Genomic DNA, 25,599 nt, shown 5'->3' with positions numbered 1-25,599 from the left:
GGCTATTGGGCATATGCAGACCCACATAGAGACTTCATGTGGTTTAACAAAAGTAGGCTGTAAGTCCTTGCTACACATCCTCAAACCCAAAGCATTAAAAGGACTTATTAAATCAATCCATAAGACACTAACAACCGAAGCAGTATTTTAAAAGTGTAAGGCCCACCCCCAGGAGGGCTCCAAGCACATGCCCCCCCACCTGTTTAAGTCTGTGTCCAGTATCTGCATTACCCAGGTAACTGGCACACCTGGAGGCCGTTACCTCCTCCTTCTCTGAGATCACATCCAATCCACCTGGCCATACCTCCCGCCTTTCCCTATATAATCCGGCACAACACGGTCCCCGCTTTCCTTTTCTCTTATTCTCTCTTGTTCCCTTTCTCTTTCCTTCTCTTATTCTCTCTTGTTCCTTCTCTCTTTCCTTTTCTCTCTTGCTACTTTTCTTTTTTTGCCAGTCCTGGGGCTTGAACTCAGGGCTTGAGCACCATCCCTGAGCTGCTTTTGCTGAAGGCTAGCACTCTCAACTGGCAAAAAGAAAGAAAGAAAAGGAGCAAGAGAGAAAAGGAAAGAGAGAAAGAACAAGAGAGAGTAAGAAAAGGAAAAAGAAAGGGAGCAAGAGACAGTAGAAAAGGAAAGAGAGCGGGGACTGCGTTGAGCCGGATTATATAGGGAAAGGAGGGAGGTATGGCCAGGTGGATTGGATGTGACCTCAGAGAAGGGGGAGGTAACGGCCTCCAGGTTTGCCAGTTACCTGGGTAACGCAGATACTGGGCGCAGACTTCAACAGGTGGGGGGCATCTGTATGGAGCCCTCCCGGATGGGCCTTACAAAAAGAACATACAATAGAAGTCCCTCAGCTCTCTTCCTCCCATAGGCTACTCCTCCAAAAATGCAGTCTCTGTGGGAAAGCCTTTTGTTTGCTTTTTCTTTTTTTGCTGTTTCCATTTCTTGGAGTTCAGTTAGGAAACATTATTTTCAATCAAAACGTTTCTGTATAGTTTCTCAATTAAGAAAGTCATCAATTGCCGATTGTTCAAATGTCTTAAGAATCATAACATACTTGGGCTGGGGATATGGCCTAGTGGCAAGAGTGCTTGCCTTGTATACATGAGGCCCTGGGTTCAATTCCCCAGCACCACATATACAGAAAATGGCCAGAAGGGGCGCTGTGGCTCAAGTGGCAGAGTGCTAGCCTTGAGCAAAAAGAAGCCAGGGACAGTGCTCAGGCCAGGCCCTGAGTTCAAGCCCAGCACTGGCCAAAAAAAAAAAAAAAAGAATCATAACATACATTTCTAAATCTACCTTCCTCTTCCCAAAGAACTGAATGGAATTTGATGCTATCCACCGCTTCATCCATGACCACAGGATGGTGAGTTGTAAAACGCAGCATCCTTTCCGAACGCACTTCCCAGCAGCTCCGCTTTCCCACCCAGCCCCTCGGCGCTCTGGAATTCCAAGCAAATAGCACTGGGGTTCAAAATGAGCTTTCCAGGAGCAAATTCCCTGGTTTCCTTTCATCCAGAGAGCTCCTCAGCGAAACCTCGCCTCTTCCCACCGAGTCCGAGTCCTGATCGCCGCACAGTCCCTTGCGGGGTGTTCAGGGCTGTGTGCTTCTGGGTGGCAGTGCTCTGAGCAGGCAGCAGGGGTGGGGGTGGGGTCCAGAGGAGAGAGCTAGACAAGTCGGCCCGATGATGCTTCAGCAGGGACCTGCCAAGGGTTCTGAGCATGGAGAGAACAGAGAAGCCATGAAATTCACCTTAGAACTCTTCCCCTGCCAGGGAATGCATGGGAGCAAGAGGGATCCAGAATTAGAATGGCCGATTCTGAGACGCAAGATGGTGCCTTGGAGAGGCGACCCTACACCCGAGCAGGGTTTGGTGACACCGCGGATCTGGACACAAGGGAGAAGACAATCACCATGTCCTGCGTGTCCTGCATGACAGAGATGGAGGCCAGGATAGCAGCGTGGACGGGGGAAGTGGGGAAAGTAGAAGTCAACTCTTTCCAGAAGATGCTAAATTTGGTGACTTCACTGAAGGTGCTAAGTTCAAGATGACTCAGCTAGGGAAGGAGTAGAAGGCTGAGATTGGAGGTGACACGCACAGATGAAGCATCTGGAACCTGGAACCCCAAATTCTGATGTCCCAGGATCCCACACATTGTGTGCACTGACATGGGGATCCATGGGGAATTCTACACCTTAAACCTGCCATGAGATGGCTCCCAGAAAAATCAGTGCATCTAACAACCTTGATCCGCGTGAGGGGCAAGCGGAGAATTCAGGCCAGTGCAAATGTAGTGAGAGTGATAGGGAAGTTTATAAACAAATTCACTAGGGAAAGCATGGCAGGGATTTCTACTGTAGACCAGTTTGAAGTGTAAGGGGACTTAAAGAGTTAAGTCTCTCCTCAGGACCAGCCCTCCCCAATCACTGTGAGTCCCCCATCGAAACACAAGCACTGGAAACAAGTTGCACAAACTACCCTTAGGCTATGTTGAAGGTGTCACCTCCTGAGTAGTTAGATTACAGGGCAGCTCTTGTCTCTGACTAATCTTGCTCCTTACTACTCCGTCCAGCACTTGTTATTCTAAACCAAATTCCATGTATACAGATAGGGATTTAAAAATATGAAGTATAGCAAACAGATTTAAGACTTCAGGCAGGCGCTGGTGACTCACACCTGTAATCCTAGCTACTCCGGAGGCTGAGACTTGAGGATCACGATTGGAAGCCAGCCAAGGCAGAAAAATCCTGAGAGACTCTTATCTCCAATTAACCACTCAAAACTGCAAGTGGAGCTGTGGCTCCAAGCTGCAGAGCTCAAGCCTTGAGCAAAAAGAGCTGAGGGACAGCATCCAGGCCCTGAGTTCAAGCCCCATGACTGACCCCCGACCCCCAAAAGACTTCAGAGAACCTTAAGGCAAATCTTATTTTACAGGCAAGCCCAGCAAAAGATGGAAATAGTCATTAATTTTCCCTAATTTAAGAAAACCCAACAAACACTCGTGGGCTGTACCACAGGAACCCGGCATTGCCAAGTATTTATCTCCCTGAGACGACATGAGAAAAATAAAGAACGTATGTGCGCTATTCCACAGTTAAAGTTCACTTTTAAAATTCTTTTCTGCAAACCACTGCAAAAGTAGACTTATGTCTTATTTGTAAATTTAGTCCAACAACACGCACACATGCCACACGTGTTATAACTATAAAATAACCGCGGGCGCTGCAGCCCAGCTGCGCTTCCTTATCTCTGGCTGGTTTTCACACTTTAACCTGGAGCCTCAGGGTCACTGTAAGCTTGCCCGGATGCCACAAAGAAGTCCTGTCTGTCTAGAGTTCTTTGACTTGAGGCTGCCAGCAAAGTCACCTTAGATGACTTGTCTCTTCTTGAATCCTACCTCCGACAAAGGCACAAACTTTGTGTTGATTGTGATGCGTGCAATATACAACAGGGCAGTCCACATATGGACTGTGTTCATATGAACCCCACGGACGAGCACTGAGTAATATCTAGCCACCAGAAGAAAGGAGTACAGTTTTATCAGAAAATGCAATGGTGGATCCAGCTTAGATTCATTAAAGCAAATCAAACGGACCAGCGTGAATCATAAATACGTGACACTGTGCAGGCTTTTTTGGTAGCATTATGAAATCACAAGAGAAAAACGTTTTATATGTTGAAAAAATTCTGATGTGACAAATGTTCTTAGTATTATATTAGTAGAATGTCACTAAATGCTATTTTAAATTGGCACAGAATATTCCAGAGTCTAAAAGCCACTTATAATTAAAGCATTTAATATATGAAAGACATGCTTTGATTTGGCAATAAGGCAGTCTAAAAGTTAATACAATACAATTAGTGGGGGAGTAAAATAAATGGATTTGATCTACATGATTACTCATTCCAGCTAATTAAAGTTGCACAAACATCTATTTCAAAATTGTATTTATTTGTCAGTATATGGGGCTTGAACTCAGGGCCTAGGTGCTGTCCCCAAGCTTTTGTGCTTAAGGCTAGTGCTCTACCACTTTGAGCCACAGCTCCACTTCCAGCTTCTTGGTGGTTAATGGAAATAAGAATCTTACAGCCTTTCCTTCCTGGGCTGGCTTTGTACCACAATCCTCAGATCTCAGCTAGGATTACAGGTGTAAGTCACCGGTGCCTGGCTTCAAAATTTCTAATACAGTATACCGGTATTCTTTCTCAGGAAGAAATAGCTCCTCTTACTCTAGAGGCATGTCCTTCCTTTTTGCTTTATAACTTCTGTCCTTTCATTCATTAAGTGATATTCATTTTTAATTAGTTTTTAACTTATTAATTAATCAGGTTAACAATTATGAGGGGTTGAACTCGGGGCCTTGTGCTTGTTCAGTTTGCTCACTTAGTGGGTACTCTAACACTTGAGCCATGCCTCCAGCCTGCTTTTTGATTATTTTGGAGATTTTTATTTTTGCCAAGGCTGGCTTCACACTGCCCTCTCCCAGATCTCAAGCCTCATCCATCGCTAGGTATTACAGACATGAGACACTAAGACCATGCAAAAAAGTAGTGTCTTAAGCAGGGTGCCGGTGGCTCATGCCTGTAATCCTAGCTACTCAGGAGGCTGAGAAAAAAAGAGATGTGGCCTTGTGGCTCAACGTGGTAGAGCTCTAGCTTGGAGTGAAAAAGGCCAGGGACGGTGCCCAGGCCCGAGTCCAAGTCTTATAACTGACAAAAAGAAAAGAAAAAAAAACAACAACAAACAAAAAGTAGTAGCTTTAGTTAGGGAAAAAAGACTTGCAATGGTAGCATCATAGTTCTTTTTACAGTTTAATATCAGGTCTATAAAATATATAAGTGAGAGAAAAAAATACCACATCACAGTACCTTGGACAAGAGCTGACACGAGAGGCCAACAGCTGGGGTGCGGAGAAGCGGAAGAGCAGGATGAGGAGCTGGGAGACGGCAGGGAGGGCACTGGCAGCCTCCTGCACAGCGGACCTCGTGCCCCATTGCTGTCAGTTCTCATCACGAGCTATCGATCGCCACCACCTCATTCCCAAAGGGCAGCCAGCCAGCCCCGGTGCCATAAAGGACAAGACAAGAGCAGCAGAACAGAGCTGAGAGGTCAGGAGCAGAGGTCTAACTGCCAGCAAATTACAACAACCGGTGAGTTCTCATCTACCCAACAGCCCCTATTTTTTTTCCTCAATCAAGTCTCCTATAAGTGCTGATTCACGAAGTACCCTGATTTTTCTGGGTATCCCACTCGTATTTATCAACAAGTTTGAGTCGAGTGAACATCTGCCCTCCGGGCCAGGGGTAGGGCTGAAGTGGCAGACTGGCCGCGGAGTGAGCAGCCTCTGAATTGAAACCCTGATCCTACCGTCACCACCCCTAGAGAAACGACGAGACTGTTCTCTGCTCTAGTAAAGAGTATCACCTTCTTAGGACACATGAAGCGCTGTGTTAATGCTTCTAACTTTAGTCTTCCAATTCATCTTGGCTACAGGACTCTGGGACCTTGATCCTTTGCAATCCGACACACTCGCCACTCAACAATGAGCACAGACCCAGAGACAGAGCGAAGCAGAGTCGCGGGGGAGCTCATATACACTTGGGGGAGCCTCTGGCTCGCTTGTGCCCTGGGATGGAGACAACATGAACAATCTGCCTTCACCCGGATCGGATGGAGAGGCATCTAGGAGATTAGGAGCGCACACCTCTGGGGGCGTCGGTGAGAGCACTTCCAGAAAGCAATAACGTGGCAGAAGACCTGCTCTGAGCGTGAGGGGTGTCACCTCCTTGGTTAGGCAGCCAGGTGGTATAAGAGGGGCAAAGGAGAGCCCCAAAGCGCAGCATCCTCGTTTCTTCTCTCTGCTTCCTGGCTGCCATGATGTGAGCCGCTCCCCACGCCGCCATGATGAGCTGAAACCTCTGGCAGTGTGAGCTAACACAGGTTTCCTCCCTTGCGATTTACGTCACAGAAGGGGAAGTCTGACATGCTAGGTAGACCAGAGCTCCCGTGGGAGAAAACTCTCCCTCGGCTCTCTAAAGCCGGTTTCAGGGTCAGCATCGGTGAAACACGAGCCATGCTCTCCCAGGTCCCCCACTGTGGCCGGTCTGAAAGAAAGGAGAGCACAGATGTACGGGGGCCACCCTCCCACCCAGCCGTTAAAGCCGCGTGTGGACGCAGCACAACAGCGTGAACACGCAAGCGCAACAGGAGAGCAGGGTTAACATCACACTCTGATAAACAGTTTGTATGACATATATAAAAATCAGTTAATTGAGCTGAAGAATATAAACACCGTGTACACCTGTTTTAGAGCAGTCTGACTCTGATTCCCAGTTTCGATGATTTACTCTGGGATAATATTGCCACAACCACAATTCGAGAGTGCCGTGCGTACAGCACTGTGGTGATGGGAGTTTAAGAAGCACCTTTGTGACTGGGATGCTCTGGTGTGGAAAGTTCTGGGCCTGACAGTGGCTGTGAAGATTATTTAAACACAAAAGAAAAGAAAAAAAAAACTTGCTCAAAGGAGGGAAAAAAGTATTTTATTTAACAATATAGCTTCTGAAATTGCCTTTGATGTATGAGAACCAGGAAGATAAATAAATACAGTATCCGATGTAAATCTTAGCAAATTTAAAAAACTCTTGTGACAAAGAGTTCTCTGTTTGGTGTTAATTCTCATTTTCAGCGGAGAGCAGTAATTCGGGGCAAGTCTGTTGTCCACGCAGAAAACAAGGCCCGCAAGTGGCCGAGCAGGTCACTTAGGAGCGCGGCTTTTATCGTGCTTCCGAATGATGTCCATCAGGTTGGCGCCCGTGACCAGGTCGCTCTGCGCCTGTCTGTCTTTCTGCTGCTCCTTCCTCTTCTGCTCATGAAGGTAGGGGGAGTTGAGGAGCTGAGGGGGGAGGGCGGATCCCGTGGGCTTCACCCTTTTCGCGAGGTCCCAGAAGAGTCTTTTGGAGTTGTTATTGATGAACGTAATCGCCGTTCCACTTTGGCCCAGCCGCCCCACTCTTCCCACCTGCAAGGAAACGCAAGGACCCGTGCAGAAGGCACTGGAACATCTCCATGCCACCAGAAGGAAAAGGAAGACTAGCATTTAAAGGCATTTTAGGGGCTGGGAATGTGGCCTCGTGGTAGAGCGCTTGCCTCGCACGCACGAAGCCCTGGGTTCGATTCCTCAGCACCACAAAAACAGAAAAAGCCGGAAGTGGCGCTGTGGCTCAAGTGGCAGAGCGCTAGCCTTGAGCAAAAAGAAGCCAGGGACAGTGCTCAGGCCCTGAGTCCAAGGCCCAGGACTGGCAAAAAAACCCCCAACAAACCATTTTATCCAGATTAATGTTCATTCAGGTAATTTTATGTATGTATGTATTTATGCTGGGAATCAAACCCAGGATCTTTTGCAGGCTAAACATGAACTCCACCACTGATCGACACCGCTGACAGTATCTTTTGAGGTATGTATCAAACTATTGTGAAGTCAATTTAGTGGACTGCCACGAACATATATTTTAACTGTGTGTGTGTGTGTGTATCCATGTATATGCATGAGAAAGGAGGCACAAAGAGGTGCTACTATGGTGCATAGGGCAGTATTATCTGATAACAAATACGAGAGAAGTCAATAATGTGTCAAACAATAGTACATTCCTACAACCTGTTAACCTTGCAGGTGTTGAAACAGGACAAGACACACAAACATTTAGCAAGCCTGGCTGTGGAGTAGGCTACCCGCGTGACACACTCACATGGAGAGGTGTCTAGGGTACATTTAGTATGACAGGCTACCAACAGTGGCCGTGACACGGTCGCCTTTTCACACGTGAGGTAAGTGTGCCTGTGTGTATCTGTACCTGTGTGCAGGGAACTGTGGGTACGTATGTATGTGGTGTGTATATCTGTATTGACATTGTCTGCACTGTTACCATGGTGACCACGTCTAGGTAGAAAGGGATGGAAAAAGATTTTATCTTCTATCTTATTTCCTTCCAAACTTATTAAACGTTTGAAAGAAAATGGACTTCAGGTATTTGGGGAAATCTCTCTGGGGGCATTCAGTGTCCTGGTGTGCAGGTAAGTGAGAGAAAGAGGAAAAAGATAAAAAAAAAAAAAAAACAACTAGTAATTGGGCACTAGTGGCTCGTACCTGTAATCTCTGCTACTCAGGAGGATGAGGATTGTGGTTCGAAGCTGGGCTAAGCAGGAAAATCTGTAAGACTCTTATCACCAATCAACTACCAAAAAGCTGGGAATGGAGTTGTGGCTCAAGTGGTAGAGCAGTAGCTCTGAGCAGAAAAGCTTAAGGACAGCAGTCAGGCCCTGCGTTCAAACTCTAGCACTGGCACGAGAGAGAGAGAGAGAGAGAGAGAGAGAGAGAGAGAGAGAGAGAGAGAGAGAGAGAGAGAGAGAGAGAGAACTCGAGTCCCACTGTAGCCTCAAGTCTAAGGCAACACGAGCGGCAGCAGTGTGCTCCAGACATCAAGCATTTCTGCAGAGATTGAAGCACCTGCGGCAGGGTGAGCGAGTCTTAAGAACCCCATGGGGAAGCTCTGCTTGGGGGGTTTGGAAACGACACCCAGGGAAGGATGCCCAGGGAAGAAAGGCAGCTGAGGCTAGAAAGAGAAGCCACTGTTGTCTCTGGCAGCAGAGGAAAGAAAGGACACTGAAGGGGGTGACAGAGAAGAACAAACAAGGACACGAGAGGAGATGGAGACAAGATTCCTAAAAAAAACAAATGCTTAGAAGGATCAACTTGATTTCGGCCAAGTATAGCAACTTAACACGATCCTTCCAAACAAGGCTCTCTTTGATGACTATGTGCTCATGGGAAAAAATAAAAGAACAAGAAGAAAGATAAATAAATAGTGCCTACAGTCTTTTTAAACTCATATTTTAAATTACCTCCAGTTTTTTAACGCATTTCAGGCACACACGTAGCTATTGAAACCGAAACTGTTTGCATACATAAATGATAGATGTTAACAGCGAAATGATAGAAGACTCCTTTGTACTTTTTGGGTGGTCTTCTTGGGCTTGACGTTCGGAGCCCAGAGCTCGCAAGGTGGGTGCCCCGGAGCTCACGCTTTGCCTCCCGGCCCGCTTTGTGTCACCCGAGAGCACGCCGACCACTCTTGCCCCCACGCAAGCCCTCAGGAACCCGGGGGGTGGGGGTGGGGGGGAGGCTTACCTGGTGCACATACTCGTCCATGCTGGAAGGCATGTCAAAGTTCACCACCAGCCTCACGCTGACCAGGTCAAGGCCTCGTCCCAGAACCCCCGTGCTCACCACCACCTCGTAGTCTCCGTCCAGCAAGCCCTTTCCAAAGAAAAGCAACCAAGTGCAGTCAGTCGCCGCACTTCGCTCACGTGGCTTTCTATAGTTCCGATTTGTTCAGTGTTGAAGGTATGTGTTTGTGCATACACATGTATTACTTCCTAATTATTTGTTTATTTGTTTTGTTTTTGTTTTTGGCCAGTCCTGGGGCTTGAACTCAGGGCCTGAGCACTGTCCCTGGCTTCCTTTTTGCTCAAGGCTAGCACTCTGCCACTTGAGCCACAGCGCCACTTCTGGCTTTTTTCTATATATGTGGTGCTGGGGAATCGAACCCAGGGCTTCATGTGTACAAGGCGAGCACTTTACCACTAAGCCGTATTCCCAGCCCCCCTAATTCATTATTTTTGCTGGTCTGGGACTTACATGTAGGGTCTTCCACTCCATTTTTGTACTCATTGCCAGAGATCTACCACTGGAGCCCTATCTCCAGCTTGACTTCTTGTGAGTTCATTGGAGATGAAAATCTTGGAGGCTTTTCTGCCTAGCCTGGCTTCAAACTTCAGTCCTCTCAATTTCAGTCTCCTGAGTAGATTTCCAGTGTAAATCCCCGGCCTCTGGCTAGGACTCCAACTCAATACAAAGAAGCAGGGCATCGTGGTGCTTACCTGTCATCCTAGCTACAATGAGGAACCTAAAGTCGGCGGACTGTGGCCGGGCATCCAGTAATACCCGGTCTCAAAAATAACCAGCACGTCCTCAACATCTACCCAGAACACCACGAGCCACGATGCCACACACACACTTGCACTCCCATGGTCACTGCTGCACTATTCACGACAGCCAAGTTATGGAAACAGCCAAGATGCCCTACAATACATAAGTGGATCCAAAAGAATGTGGCACCTATACAGAAGGGAATTTTACACAGCCGTTAGGAAGCATAATACTATGTCATTTTCAGGGAGATGGATGGACCCGGAACAAAACACGTTAAGCGAGGTAAAGCCAAGCTCAGAGAGGCCAACGGCACATATTGTCTCTCATATGAGGAAGCTAGACCTAAAATACACCGGGGCATAATAAATTACACAGGGCTCGAGGCGTTCATTCACACACAATGAGACCGAAGGAAGATGCTCTCAGGAGAGGAACACAAGGGCCCAATGCCTATGTGCCTCTAATCCTATAAAACAATATTTATCGGCACGAAATCCAGGAAATGGTAACCAGAGTTGTTTTTTTATTCTTGGTTGCTGTTATTTTGTCATTTTGTTCACTTATCTGTTTGTGAGGTACGGGGGGGGGCCCAGAAATGGAGGGACAAAGGGTGAACAAATGCAGCAGTGGTACTACATACTATGCCCAAATGTGGGTGAGGATGGGAGAGAGTGAGCAAAGAGGTGACACTGTCCAAACAGAAATGTACTCTCTACCTAACGTACGTAACTATAACCCCTCTGTAGACCACCTTTATAGTAACAATAGAGGGATGAGAATATGGCCTTGTGGTAGAGTGCTCGCCTTGTATACATGAAGCCCTGGGTCCAATTCCTCAGCACCACATATACAGAAACAAGCCAGGCCCTGAGTTCAAGCCCCAGGACTGGCCCCCCACCCCCCAAAATTTTTTAATGTACTTTTTACCTGACTATGTAACTATAACTCCTCTGTTCATCACCTTTATAATGATAATAATAGCTAGCAAAGAAAATAATATAATAATAAATAAAATAACAACTAGTAAGTTAAAACTAATAAAAATAACAAAAAAGGAAGTTGAGTCTTGGCTCAGTATTAGAACATTTGCCTAGCAAGCATGAGGCTCTGAGTTCAAACCCCAATTCCCCCCAAAATACCCACTCCACAAGCCAAAGCACAAACTCGCTCATAATATGGCATCTCCTGGAAATGAGACAGAACAGATTTGTGGGAAAGAGAAGAGGACAGAACGTGAGTGTCTGACCTGCAGTATGTTTTTCCTTTCCATCTGTGGCTTCTCTGAATGCATAGAGGTGCTTTTCAGTCCTGTGATTTTCTCAACAGCTTCACTTAGCAGATCTGCTCCTAATTTGCAGTCTACAAATACTAACACTGGAGGCTGAAAGAGTTTCTTATCCTGAAAACCAGAAAGATACTTAAAATCATTAACAAGAGATTATTAAAGGCTGGGAGTGTGGCCTAGTGGTAGAGTGCTTGCTCAGCATGCAGCACGAAGCCCTGGGTTTGATTCCCCAGCACCACATATACAGGAAAAGCCAGAAGTGGCGCTGTGGCTCAAGTGGCAGAGCGCTAGCCTTGAGCAAAAAGAAGCCAGGGACAGTGCCCAGGCCCTGAGTCCAAGCCCCAGGACTGGCAAAAAAAAAAAAAAAAAAAAAAAAAAAAGCTAAAGGAGAGTGTCCAGGCCTTGAGTTCGAGCCAAAGGACCAGCACACAAAACGGAACAAAACACTTTCACACAAATGAAGCCCCAACTCTTCGATTATACATGTTTTCACACGTGAACATTTATCTGATCACCAGATCTAACGCAGCTTATTATTAACCGTCTAGGCTAAACTCCTCTAAAAGCTGCATCTGAAAGGCGTTCTCTGCGCCCAGCCGGCGACCACGGGGGCCCGCTTTGCCTCCTGACTCACGTTTAAGATTTCGAATAGCTTCTTCTTTTTGGCGGGGTCTTCCACCCACAGGACGAGCTGGCGCACGGCGGGGCAGGGCAGGTTGCTCTGGCCCGCGAGGACTCGCACGGGGCGGTGCAGGAGCCGGCTGGCCAGCTGCTCTATGCTGGCTGGGATTGTGGCAGAAACCAACATGGTCTGGCAGTCGTTAGGGACGTGTTCCAGAATGTCCAGCACTTGCTGCTGGAAGCCCATCTTTAACATGGTATCCGCCTAGAACGGAAGCACTGCAAAGTGAGGTGGGCCTGACACCAACCAAGACAAGACTGATGTAAAAAATGACACTAAACAAGGATAAACTCTTACCCAGAAAAATATATGGTTTGGCTTTTTTGTTTTTTGTGGGTTTGTTTTTCTTTTAACGCTGCTACAAGGTACTGAACGCAGTACCTCAAGTCCTTGCTTAGCTATTCTGCTCAAAGGTTGGCACTATAGGGCTGGGGAGATGGCCTAGTGGCAAGAGTGCTCACCTCGTATACATGAAGCCCTGGGTTCGATTCCCCAGCACCACATATACAGAAAATGGCCAGAAGGGGCGCTGTGGCTCAAATGGCAGAGTGCTAGCCTTGAGCAAAAGGAAGCCAGGGACAGTGCTCAGGCCCTGAGTCCAAGCCCCAGGACTGGCAAAAAAAAAAAAAGGTTGGCACTATACCCCTGAGCCGTAGCTCCAGCTCCACTGCTGGCTTTTTGCAGGTCAACTGGAGATAAGCATCTCACAAACATTTCCACACAGGCTGGCTTCAAACTCTGATCCCCAGATCTTGGCCTCCTGGTAACTAGAATGACATGCATGAGCCACTTGTCATCCAACTAGGAAATTTTTATATAACTTTATAAACTGCAGACCTAAATGCTTACATGGATATGCAAAAGACGGTTCCTGTGGCATTGCTTACCACAATAATCTGTGTGTACTCTAAATATCCATTAAAAGGCTCAATAAAGGTTAAGGCTATGTTGATTGCCAAATACAATCCAGCTTCCTGTAACTTGGAAGTAAATAAGATATTGAGTTATTTGAAAAGTAAGGCACTGTGTATTTTTGAAGTATGCACCTCAGTGGACACTTTTTAAATTTCTTTTTTTTTTTTTTTGGCCAGTCCTGGGGCTTGGACTCAGGGCCTGCCACTGTCCCTAGCTTCTTCTTGCTCAAGGCTAGAACTCTGCCACTTGAGCCACAGCGCCACTTCTGGCCATTTTCTGTATATGTGGTGTTGGGGAACCAAACCCAGGGCCTGATGTATACGAGGCAAGCACTCTTGCCACTAGGCCATATCCCCAGCCCCACTTTTTAAATTTCTGAATGCTTATTTTATTTTATTTTGCCAGTCCTGGCGCTTGAACTCAGGGCCTGAGCACTGTCCCTGGCTTCCTTTTTGCTCAAGGCTAGCACTGTGCCACTTGAGCCACAGCTCCACTTCCAGCTTTTTCTATATATGTGGTGCTGAGGAATCAAACCCAGGGCTTCATGCATGCAAGGTGAGCACTCTACCGCTAAGCCATATTCCCAGCCCCTGAATGCTTATTTTAATATTACTTATCCTATGAAATTTTACAAAACCAGAACCACAACAAGCTAGGTTTGACTGTGGCCCCATTCATGACCTTAAGCAAATTAACTAGTTTTAAGCCCTAGGTTTTCCCTTTATAAGTGAGACGATAAAACAGGCTGCATTTCTCTTACCTAAAATGCTTGCAACCAGAAATGTGTGAGTTTCAGGTGGCTGTTTTGTTTCTTCACATTTTAGAACATTTGCACACACCTAATGAGGTGTCTCGGGGCTGAGACTCAAGTCTAATCATGAAGTTCATCAGGTTTCCTATGCACCTGCTTCCAACCTGGCCCGAAGGTCAGTTCAGATACCATTTATCATTTCTCACAGGAAACAATGTTTTGGAGTACACCCTTTTCCACTTGTAGTCTCACCACGGTGGGGGGGGGGGTTTAAAAAAAACAACACCTGTTATGTTTTGGACCGTTGCGGATTTCCAATTCTTGGATTAGAGACGCTCGATCTGAAACACGGCACCCCAGGGCTAACAGGGTGCACGAGATATGAAGGACACTAGACGCGGCCATGGTGCTTGCCACGGGAGGCTCAGGCAACGGGCCCTCAAGGATGGGACACTGAGAACACTGCGCCCCAGGGCAGAGCCCGTCTCCCCCTGCTCCCCGGTAGTCCTCCAAGGCCCTCCCGTCTCAGCAGAGGCCTTGCTTCTTTGTCTTGGAGAAAAGGCCCCAGCTTTTAAAACTAAACTGCACGGCTTCTCTTCTGCAGGCCTCGTGCTGGTGGTGGGCGCCTCGGTGGCCACCCGCGCAGCCCGCCTCCCCTCAACATGCAATGGGGGGGTGGGGGTGATTGTTCTGTTTTTTGCTAGTCCTGGGGCTTGAACTCAGGGCCTGAGCACTGTCCCTGAGCCTCTTTTGCTCAAGGCTAGCACTCTGCCACTTGAGCCACAGCTCCATTTCTGGCTTTTTAAATTATTTTTTGTAAATAATTTAATGGAGATACGAGTCTCACAGACTTTCCTGCCCAGGATGGTTTCGAACCTCCATCCTCAGATCTCAGACTCCTGAGTAGCTAGGATGACAGGTGTGAGCCACCGGTGCCCGACAAGATACGGGTATTTTATAAGAATAGAGTATGCCCATTGTAGAAAACTGGGTAAACGCACCAAGGCAAAAGCACAATGCTTCCCTTTCATCCCACAATCTCAGCACTAGCGCCGCCTCCCTTAGTCTCTATCCCAGGCCACTGGCCCGGCTCAGATCATCTTTGGCTCCAGTGTTCCTGGAAACCAGTGTTCCTGAACTCAGACTACTCTTCATTTCCACAAACCAGTATAATGATGACACATTACTGCTTAAAATCTCAGCCAAGCCAGGAGCCATGGCTCATCTCTGTAATGCTAGCTACTCAGCAGGTTGAGTTCCGAGGACTGTAGTTTGAAGTCAGCTGGACAAAAAAAGTCCTTCAGACTCTATCTCCAATTAGCCAGGAAAAAATAAAACATTGGACCGGAGCTATAGCTCAGGTGGTAGACAACCAGCCAAGCAAGCAAACAGAGCAAGCTTGAGCCTGAGTTCAAACCCTGGTACCAAAAAAAAAAAAAAAAAAATCTTAGCTAGGAGTGGTGGCCATGCCTATAATCCTGGCTATTCAGGAAGATCACCATCACCGGGGCAGCCTGGGCCAGAGGGCAAAATAAACAACCAATCGCTGGAATTCTAGCCACTCAGAAGGTAGAGATTGGGAGGTTCGCAGTTTTGAGACCAGCCTGGGCAAAAAGCTCCTGAGACATCAGTATTCACTGGTATGTACCTGTCAGTGTTGGAAGTATTAACAGGAGGATTACAGTCCAAGCTGGCACAAATATAACGGTGAGACACTACTCAAAAAAATAAGTAAAGCGGGGCTGGGAACGTGGCCTAGTGGTGGCGTGCTTGCCTAGCCTGCATGTAGCCCATGGCCTTCCCGTACCGCGGGCATGTCGCTGCCGCTCAGGGGTCCCCAGGGTCCCCAGGGCACTGTCCTCCACCAGCACCCGGCCCCGCGCCCTTCCGGCACTGCTGGTGGGATGTGTGGGAAGGTGTATCTGCTCTGCCTGCAGGAAGGCCCATGCCCGGTGAGTCGGCACGTGAGCTGCGTCCTCAGGCTTGTCTGTATGATGGTCTATAATCCAATAATTATAACGATAGACTAGATCATATAGTTCAACTTCACCTTAGTACCAAAGTCAAAATTAGCTGGACGCCGGTGGCTCACCCCTGAATTCCTAGCTATTCAGGAGGCTGAGATCTGAGGATCACGGTTCAAAGCCAGCCCAGGAAGGAAAGTCTGTGAGACTCTTATCTCCAATGAACCACCAGAAAACCGGAAGTGGCGCTGTGGCTCAAGTGGTAGAGCGCTGGCCTTGAGCTGAAGAGTTCAGGGACAGTGCCCAGGCCAAGTTCGAGCCCCACCAGCCCCAGGACCACCAACAACAACAAAAGGTCAAAATTATAAACCACCAGCATGGTATATTAACACAGAAAATCAAGACCACAGATGCCCATGTCTACACAGAAAAAAAAAAGGCCATCTAATTAAGCATTATTAGCTACTTCGTCACCAGTTCCTTTATTTTTGTAGACAAGTAATATGAAGCATCAAATGTTTCGGAAAGCTTATACCTGCAGAATGTGTACTTTGCACTGGGAAAGACACTTTGACTTAATTACAGTGCACTGTCAGGTACACAGGAAATAATATTGGAGCCACTTCTGGCTAGCGGGGTGGCTCAAGTGGTAGAGCATCTGCCCAACAAGCTGAAGACCTGAGTTCAAGCCCCAGTACTGCACCCCAAATAGCCATATCTATATCTTTTTTAAAAATCCCTGCATTTGTTTCCTTTGGGGGAAGAAAAATGCCCTGAATATACAATGAAATTATATGACTATAATATATTTTTCAAAAATTACATAAACTTACATCACTAATGTTTTTTGAACACTTACTTCATCAACTACAACAGTTTTGATACCAGAGAGGGCTACTGAGCTCTGTTTTATGATATCCAGAAGCCGCCCAGGGGTTGCTATGATAATCTGGAAAAAAAAAAAAAGAATTTAAGAATTAGAAAACATTCATGCACCCTATTTTCATTGAATGTACTAGAAACTGTGTGAAATAAGGCAGACCTAGTTCCTGCTCTCTGAAAACCTGCCCGTCAAACTGGAGTCTGTTCGGTCCGACCTACAGCGCAAGTTCAAGCCTAAAGGATTAGTGACAGTGAGCAAGGAGAGTGGTCCAGGCAGAAGGAAAAGTGTCAGAAATTCTCGAAACTAGGAGGCCGGGGAGCCTTGCAGTGGAAAGGAAGGCAGGTAATGGCACGGAGGTCTGGAGGACTGACAGGAACCAGGAAGGCTCTGCAAGCAGCTCAACAGCTATGGCATTCGGCTCTAAACAGGTCGGCATCTAATACATTAAGAGACTGAAGCTGGGCACTGGTGGTGCTCACGCCTGCAATGCTAGCTACTCAGGAGGCCTCGAGATAGGAGGATTCCAATTCAAAACCAGCCAGCATAGGAACATCTGTGAGACTTATTTCCAATTAACCAGCAAAAAGCCAGAAGTAGAAGCTTCAGTGGTAGAGCACTAGCCTTAAGAGAAAAAGCTAAGCAGGAGCGTGAGGCCCTGAGTTCAAGACCCAGTACTACTGGCATAAAACGAAACAAAACGAATCGGGTACTCGAGTCTCTTAAGAGTTTGATAACGCAGTAAGTGACGCAGGGGCTTAACATGGGGGCTCTTTGGTGAAACAATCCCGGCTGTAGCATTTATAGCGGTGAATCTGTGCGCTCACCCAGGAAAGGGAAATGGCAATAATTATGGCAGGGTTAAATGAGAGAGCCTGCTATAATGCGGCATTACGACTGATCTGGTAAATTCAGCTGCACAGGATGGGGAAATCACTACGCGTAACAGAATCTCAGGCTATAGGATCTGCATCCAATCAGTTTAAATGAACTGTTCTCAGATGAGTTTACTCCTTCTATTTTTTTTCTACTTCCCTCCTTCTTCTGCTGGTTTGGAAAGTTAAAAACTTTTTGTTTTAATTAAAAAAATTTTATTCTAGCAATTCTTCCCCTGAATTTTTGTTTGTGTTTAAGACAAGGATGTGTTTTGTCGTTCAGGTTAGCTTGGAACTCTCTACGTAGCTGAGACTGTTCTCGAACTCTCAGTCTTCCTGCCTCTGCCTCCTCCCAAATGCTGGAATTACAAGCCTGTACCACGTCGCCAGGCAATATGCTTTATCTATATACTTTAATAAAGTATATATCGCCTTTTACTGAATAATCAGGACAAATGTCTTACCACCAACCATACCTGCTCTCTATTCTCCTGCTTCTTCTATTGTCCAGGGTTCTCCTTTTTTTTTTTCCCCCTAATTCACAGATTATTCATTGTTTCTAAAGGTTTGTTTACTGATACCAGAGTTGGAACTCAGGTCCTCACACTCGCTCAAGTTGTTTCCCTGGCTAGCACTCTATCACTAGCATTTTGCTAGTCAATTAGAGATGGAGTCTCAGGGACTTTTCTGCCCAGGTTGGCTTCAAACTACAATCCTCCAGATCTCGGCCTCCTGAGTAGCTAGTATTATAGGTGTGAGCCACTGATGCCTGGCTGTTCTTATGACTGTTTTTTATCTGATCAATGTTTATTTAGATTTACCCTCATGCTCACTATTATCTCTGTGACCACTCTTTCTTCCACACCAGATATTCTGGATTTTTTTTCTATAACAGAACTTTGTTTCAAAGATTTTTTCAGACAGTGCACTGGCACCACTCAAGTGGTAAACCATAGCCTTAACCATAAAAAGCTCAGGGACAGCACCCAGGCCCTGAGTTCAAGCCCCAGGACAGGCACACATGAAAAACCAAGACCTAAAGTGAAGTAGGTGGCAGGTTTCTCCCCATCTCCGTTACAAATATGGACACAGAAAATTTGAAAATAAATTCCTGTTGTGTACAATTAGAATTGAATTTGCTCTATCCAGGGCACAGACAGCACAGAAGCAATGAGCATACACACTGTCCAGATTCTGGATTCTAAATACTACTGTCAACCCCAAGCAACCAAGGTTAAGGCAGGTTCTAGGCCTGGGAAGGACAGAACAAGGCAGCTTCTTAAGGCAGGAAACACTCAAAGATGATGGACAGAGGACAAAGAAACCACCTTGAAGATGCTTCTGCTGTCCAGTGAGGGACAACTGGAGGACTGAAACAAATCCTGGAAGTAAATTAGGAAACTGTAGGTCTATACTGACGGAAGTAAATGAACAAACTATGTTGAGTTTCAAAGTACTCCTCTCAAAATATTTACTAACCGTAAAGGTATAGTATAACACCACTAGGAAAAGACAAATTGCAATTTGCCACTTTACTGAATGCAACGAAACCACAAAGCATCTCTTCTGTGATACGCTGTCAAAAGATACAAACCAAGCACCAAGGGCTCACACCTGTAATCCTGACTACTCTGAGGTTCCTGGTTCAAAGCCAGCCTGGGCAGGAAAGTCCATGAGACTCTCATCTCCAATTAAGTCAGAAAGCCAGAAATGGAGCTGTGACTCAAGTGGTAGAACTCTAGCCTTTGGGGGGGGGGGGGAGAACAAACAAGCACCCAACCCCTGAGCCCCAGACCAGCACAAAAAGAAAAAGAAACAGAAAGACCGAGAGAAACAATTGTAAACTGGAAATAAGAGAGACATAGCAAGGGAATGAAATACACAATTCTGAACTAGACTCATGTTACAAAGGAAAAAACACACGAGTGGACAAGTGTAAAAATCTGCATAGAGTCTGAGGCGTGGTTGACATCAGTGTTAATTCCCAAGGGATTCCAATGTGTTCGCTTTAATCTCGGGAGTCCATTACCCTGCAGCTTTGTAGGATAGTATCCTTGCAGAAATCACACTATAAAAAGCACACAGGGTGACAGAATATCAAGTCAACAACTTCCAAGAAGCTTGGGAAGAGAAAAATGTTCTTCATACTGTCCTACTACCTTTAAGCTTGAGATTTTGTTTTGTTTTGTTTTTAATAAAAATGTGTGAAAACCACTGCAGCCAATCGTATGCTATTAAATACTGTAAACTAGGTACCATCGTCAATGCATTCACACACACACACACACACACACACAATTTTTGTGTGTGGCAGTACTGGGGCTGGAGGTCAGGGCCCTACCTTCTCACTTTGACTTTTCCCCTCAAGACTGGTGCTCTACCACTAGAGCCCCAGCTCTGCTTTTTGGTGGTTCACAGCCTCTCCTGCCTGGGTTGGCTTTGACCAGGATCCTCAGATCCCAGCCTCCTCGATAGTGACCAAGTGTGAGCTACCAGGGCCCACTAATTTATAAGAATGGCAATAGAAGATACACTATTAGAATTCTAAGACAAACAAAGCAAGCTGCTAGAGTAGCTACTGTGTGGTGGCTGGGGAACTTCTGTGGACTCAGGTGGTAGAGTGCTGGGCTGGCTACGCATCACCTTTACATGTTTGACATGCTGGAGGGCCACGCTAAAAATCACTGATCCAATGTTCCATTATCAACCTGTAATGTCCTGTTCTGGGTTGTTTTGTTTTTTTTTAATATATATAATATATTTTCTCTTTTCTTTATGGTGCTAGGGACTGAAGCCAAGCTCTTACCCATGCTAGGTAAGCACTCTACCACCAAGTCACCTCTCCAGTCTACCATCTTATAATCTCTTAGTTAGGTTGTACATGTCTTAATCTGCCACGTTCATTTCCTATGGCCTAGGTAAAACCTTAAAAGCTACCTAAGATGGACATTGCTCTTCAAGAGTGGAGTAATCCCATCCATGCCTCTCTCGCTTGCGATGCCCCTGTGGACACAGGCGTGCTCGCTCACCTTTACATGCTGCCGCAAGCGGTGGAGCTGCGGGAGCAGCGGCAGGCCGCCCACGAGGAGCGCGGTCTTCATGCGCGGCAGACCCCGCATCAGCTCTTTGGCTTGTCTCTCGATCTGGATGGCCAGCTCTCTGGTGGGGGTCAGGATGAGCGCACATGGAGGTTTGTTCTGGGAAGAGGTGAAAAACCAGTCAGAAACGCCAGGCAGGCTCCTGCTGACGTGAACTCAATCTTCAGTGATCCCAGGAGCGAACTTCAGAGCTCCCCATCCTTCACAGCCAACAACATGAAGAAGAAAAGTCTGGGGAGGGGAAGGCGTGGGAGGGATGGGGGGCACTGTTGAATGGGGTGATATCAATCGGGATCCATTGTATTTAGAAACTGCTGTGTTGAATGCCCACCACTTTGTAAAACTACTTAAAGCTAATAAAAGTATAATCATAATCTTAAAACTCCCCATCAAAGAGGGCAGAGGGGCTCACGCCTATAATCCTAGCTACCCAGGAGGCTGAGATCTGAGGATCACAGTTTGTAGCCAACCCCAAGTGGAAAAGTCCAGAAGATTCTTATATCCAATGAATCACCAAAAAAAGCCAGAAGTAGAACTGGGGCTCGAGTGGTAGAAGGCTAGCTAGCCTTAAGGAGAAAAGCTCAGGGGCAGTGCCCAGGCCCTGCATTCGAATCCTAGTGCCAGCACAAAAATAAATAAACGTAACCATTAAATGTCCCCTACATAACTAACATAAGCTGACAAAAGACTGTTTTAAAACTTTCCCCACGAACCCAACTAGATTGAGCCCTCCCACCTTTTGCTCATCCCATGCAGATTTTTCTTCCAAAACACCCATCTCAAATTGTCAAAATAAAAAAGGTCATAAAACATGCTGCGCATGCAGAGAGAAAAACAGCACATTTCCTCTCCTATGGAGAAGCTAGATCTAAAATATACTCGGACATGACAACTTATACAGGGCTCTAGGCCTTCACACACAGTGAGGCCAAAGGAAGATGCTCTTAGGGGAGGAACACAAAGGTGCAATGTCTTCGTGTCTCTGATCATATAAAATAGTATTTATCAAGATGAATTCAAAATGGAAACAAGAGAGTTGGTTTTTTTTTTTGTCTTGTTTGTTCATTTATCTGTCTGTAAGGGAGTAAGGAAGGCCACAGAAATGGAGGGACAAAGGACAACGCAAAGGTACTCACTAGACACCATGTTGAAAATGAACTATACAAGTTATGAATGGGCTGGGAAGGAGACATTCAGACAGAGTCAGGAAAAGGGTGACATTGTCCAGAAAGAAATATACTCATTACCTAATTTATGGCACCGTAACCCCTCTGTATATCACCTTTATCATTACACTTAAACCCTCCTCAAAAAAACCCCGAGCACAAACACAATGTTCAAAAGTTTCAAATAATGGTGCATTTTTGTATTTTAGATTTTTCAATAATGAATGTTCAACCAGCAAGGTCTATGTAAATATTACAAAATCAGGAAAACTCGAAAATCTGGTTCCAGGCATTTCAGTAAAGAACATTCAATCTACTTTTGACAATTTCTCAAAATGTTAGACTGATTATATGTGAAAGTGCTTAGACACTAAAAACTAGTAAGTCAAATAAAGGCTTACTACTTTAAGATGAACTACAGATTGCATTAAAGGATTATTTTGATGCTCTAGAGTTATAATTCAGATATAAAACAGCCAATTTCTTCAAAATACAAAATCCAAGGAGGCCTAATTGACATATAAATTGCAGTTCATCTTATTAGCAGGACTGTCTCCCAGATCAAAAGCTTACTCTTTTAATAGAAAAGTTTTAAATAAAGTGTTTAATAAGGAAAGTAATATTTTAGACCTTCAATGGAAGATCTCTGGTTCAACCTAATAAAAAGAAAGATTCCAGAAAATTCTGTTTTGTCTACAAAGTAAAATGGAAAGCAAAATCACTAGGAGCCCCAATACGCAGTTACAAACATTTGCTTTTTAGGTTTTGGAGGCAGTAGGGTTTAAACACAGGGCCTCTTGCTTGCTTGGCTGGCTCACACTCTACCTCTTGAGCCATGCCTCCAGCTCTGCTTTTCTTTCTCAGTCCTGGGACTTGAACCCTGGGCCTAGCCTCTGTCCCTGAGCCTCTCTGTACTCAAGGCTAGCACTCTACACTTGAACCACAGCACCACTTCCCGCTTTTTCTGTTTATGTGGTACTGAGGAATTGAACCCAGGACTTCATGCATGCTAGGCGAGCACTCTTACCACTAAGGCACATTCCCAGAACATATACCTCTTTAAAAAAAAATTGAACTGGGGGCTGGGAATACGGCCTAGTGGCAAGAGTGCTTGACTCGTATACACGCAGCCCTGGGTTCGATTCCTCAGCACTACATATACAGAAAATGGCCAGAAGTGGCGCTGTGGCTCAAGTGGCAGAGTGCTAGCCTTGAGCAAAAAAGAAGCCAGGGACAGCGCTCAGGCCCTGAGTTCAAGGCCCAGGACAGGCCAAAAAAAAAAAAAAAATTTAACTTTACTGGAAAGGTGATATACAGAGGGGTTGCAGTTACATAAGAAAGGTAATGAGTACATTTCTTGTCAACATTGTTACCCCCCTCCCTCATTTTGCTTCCACTTTCCCTCCCTCACCAACTCCTTGAGCTCTGCTTTTTACTGAGTAAGATGGAGTTGCCCAGACTTTTCTGTCAGGGCTGGCTCTGAACCTCAATCCTCCAGGTCTCAGCTTCCTGAATGGCTAGGATTACAAATAAGAGCCACTGGCTTGGACCTGGCTTGCAAAATTCACATGGTTAAGGATCAAACTTGGTCAACACCACTGGTGTTTGGGAGAACACAGGTGAACTCAGTTACCTCAAATAAAGCTCGGACGATAATGGGAAGGAGGAAAGCAGCCGTCTTCCCCGAGCCAGTGTCGGCGCTGGCCAGAATGTCTCTGCCCAGGAGCCCCACGGGAATCATCTGCATTTGGACAGGGGTTGGCACCTCGTAGCCCGATTCCTTCAAGTTGAGATTTAAGGCCTCAGGGAAGCCGCAGTGTTCAAAGTCAATGATAGGCCTGGCGACCCCTTCCCCTTGAACTGAGATCCCCAGCTGCTGTTTGAGATTTTCCACCTGCTCCTCCCGGAGGCTCTGGATAAAGGGTGCTCTTCGTACTCATAGCAGGCAGCAGGAAGGGACTCTGGCTCTGGAGCAGTTTTCTGGGGACTGCTGAGATGGGCTGGCTCTTCCGGTCCTTGCACGCGCATGAGATGTTTGGCTTTGCACTCCAAGCTGCACACGTCTTCATCCGTCCTATCGCAAATGTACTCTCCGTATCGGCCGCACACCACGCACACGGGCTCCCCGGGCTCTGCCCAGCGCTGCGTTTTGGAAAACGACTTCACAGGCTCTTCAGAAGGTTGGCCCGCCACATCCGGGTCACAAACCTTGGCCGACTGGCCGGGCCTGTCCGGTGCCGTGGCCCCTTCTGTAACTGTAGAATTCACCGGACCATCTCCATCCTTGTCCAACTGAGGGTGCTTCCCCTCTGCCTTAATTTTCTTGGCTGCACTACTTTGGACATCATCATTTGAATTCCTCTTGATTTTTAGAGATCTTGGCACAAACATCCTTCAATAACCTGTTGAGAGAATTACGTAATGAGCTAGGCTTTCTCCTCCATTAAGCTCACATTAATAAAGTCCAAGTGATAAAATGCGTCCCAGGGAGTGACCTCAAAGAAACGGGGGAGACACGACCCTACTTATATATACCAGGCTCTTCAAAAAGACAGAGGAGTCTCTCTCCTCACACATGGAAGTACAAACCCTCATCAGCTCTGGCCTCTCATCTACTGCCCTTCACTTGGGCTGTTAAAGCATCAGACATTACAGGGACTGTAGAAGAAACCCTTCTGCCACAGCTCACATGAGGAAACCGGAGGCGGGATACTGCACAGTCAGACTCTTTAAACTCAAAAACCACAAGCCCGGAGAGAGACGGGAGCTATTTTTATGCCACACTTAATGGAGTGCTTATTTCATGCCAGGCAATGTTGATTTCTTCACCTCATCTTACAAAACCCCTATAAAGTGGGTCAGAAAAACATATATTATAAAATATATACGCTACATCATACATATCACAGAGCATACTATAGTATAATATATATGCACACACTATATGTGTGTGTGTATATATATATATGATATAGTGCACCTGCCCGGGGTCCCCCCCACCCGGACCCCCCCCCACCCCACTATGCATATCTACATATAAAACTTATTTTACACGTGATCTTAAGTGCTCGAGGCTCTAGAGAAGGAAAACGGTTTTGTTTTTGTTTTTGTTTTTTTTTACAAAGTCAGTGCCCGGGAAGAATACTTTCAATCGGGTTTCTAGAACCATCCAATATCCTCCTATTTCCCTCAAAAACAAACTCTTAAAATAGAATGGCCGGGTTCCATTTTCCACACACATTCCACCCGGAGTGCGGTGGGGGTGGGGGGGGGGAGGAGGGCCGGGAACCCCGGGAGGGGAGGCGGGAGCGGAGCCCCAGCCAGCGCCAGGCCTTGCCCGGGACCACCGGACCAGGCCCGGGCCGGGCGCGCGTCCCCGATCCCCACCCCCACCCCCACACCGCGCGTGCGACCCCACACCCTCCCGGCCCCGCGGCCCCGCACCCCGGCGCGTGCGCGTCACGACGCTGCTAGGAGACTGGCGGCGGAGGGCGGGGCCTCGGCGCCGGTCGGGATAGCGGCTGGGGAGGGGGGTGGAGGAGGTGGGGGGGGGTGTCGATGGCCCACGTGACCCCTCCGAGCCGCTCGGGCCTGCGCACCCGCTCACCCTGGGCCTGGGCCTGGGCCTGGGGCCGCTCCCGCTCGGGCTCCAGCTCTCGGCGGCCCCCGGGCGGGCCCTGGTCCCGACTTCCTGCCAGTGAGTCCGGAACACCGCGCGCACGATCCACTTCTCCGGGTTTTGCGAGTCCCCACCCGGCGCTCTCGCGCGGCGGGAGCCGAGCCTGGCGGGCGGGCGGGCGGGCGGGCCGGGCCCCAGCTCCGCGCTCGCCCCGCCCCCTCCCCGGACCCGGCTGGCGATAAAGTGCGGAGACAGGATGACCGGACCGGATCGACGTGCCGGGTCCGAAGCGGAGGGCGAAGGTCACGGAGCGGGGCCCGAGGGTGGGGCCGGAGAGCCGGCTAGACGAACCCGCGCCCGGACGGGC

The 25,599-nt window shown here is 47.2% G+C and overlaps 1 protein-coding gene across 1 annotated transcript; it reads right to left on the bottom strand.

Moving 5' to 3' along the window:
- Window positions 1-6,535: 6,535 nt before the first annotated feature.
- Ddx59 (DEAD-box helicase 59) lies at window positions 6,536-25,379 on the bottom strand. The gene is given in 9 exon segments (XM_048357424.1): window positions 6,536-7,027; window positions 9,194-9,322; window positions 11,244-11,396; window positions 11,917-12,168; window positions 16,454-16,543; window positions 20,379-20,546; window positions 23,247-23,533; window positions 23,536-24,014; window positions 25,189-25,379. Coding segments are annotated over 8 exon segments (1,812 nt in total). The 5' UTR covers window positions 24,005-24,014; window positions 25,189-25,379; the 3' UTR covers window positions 6,536-6,763.
- Window positions 25,380-25,599: the final 220 nt, after the last annotated feature.

This window comes from Perognathus longimembris, chromosome 11 (assembly GCF_023159225.1).
Source record: "Perognathus longimembris pacificus isolate PPM17 chromosome 11, ASM2315922v1, whole genome shotgun sequence".
NCBI lineage: Eukaryota > Metazoa > Chordata > Mammalia > Rodentia > Heteromyidae > Perognathus > Perognathus longimembris.
Note: the sequence above shows the minus strand (reverse complement) of the source record. Positions and strands in the feature narration are given on the sequence as shown.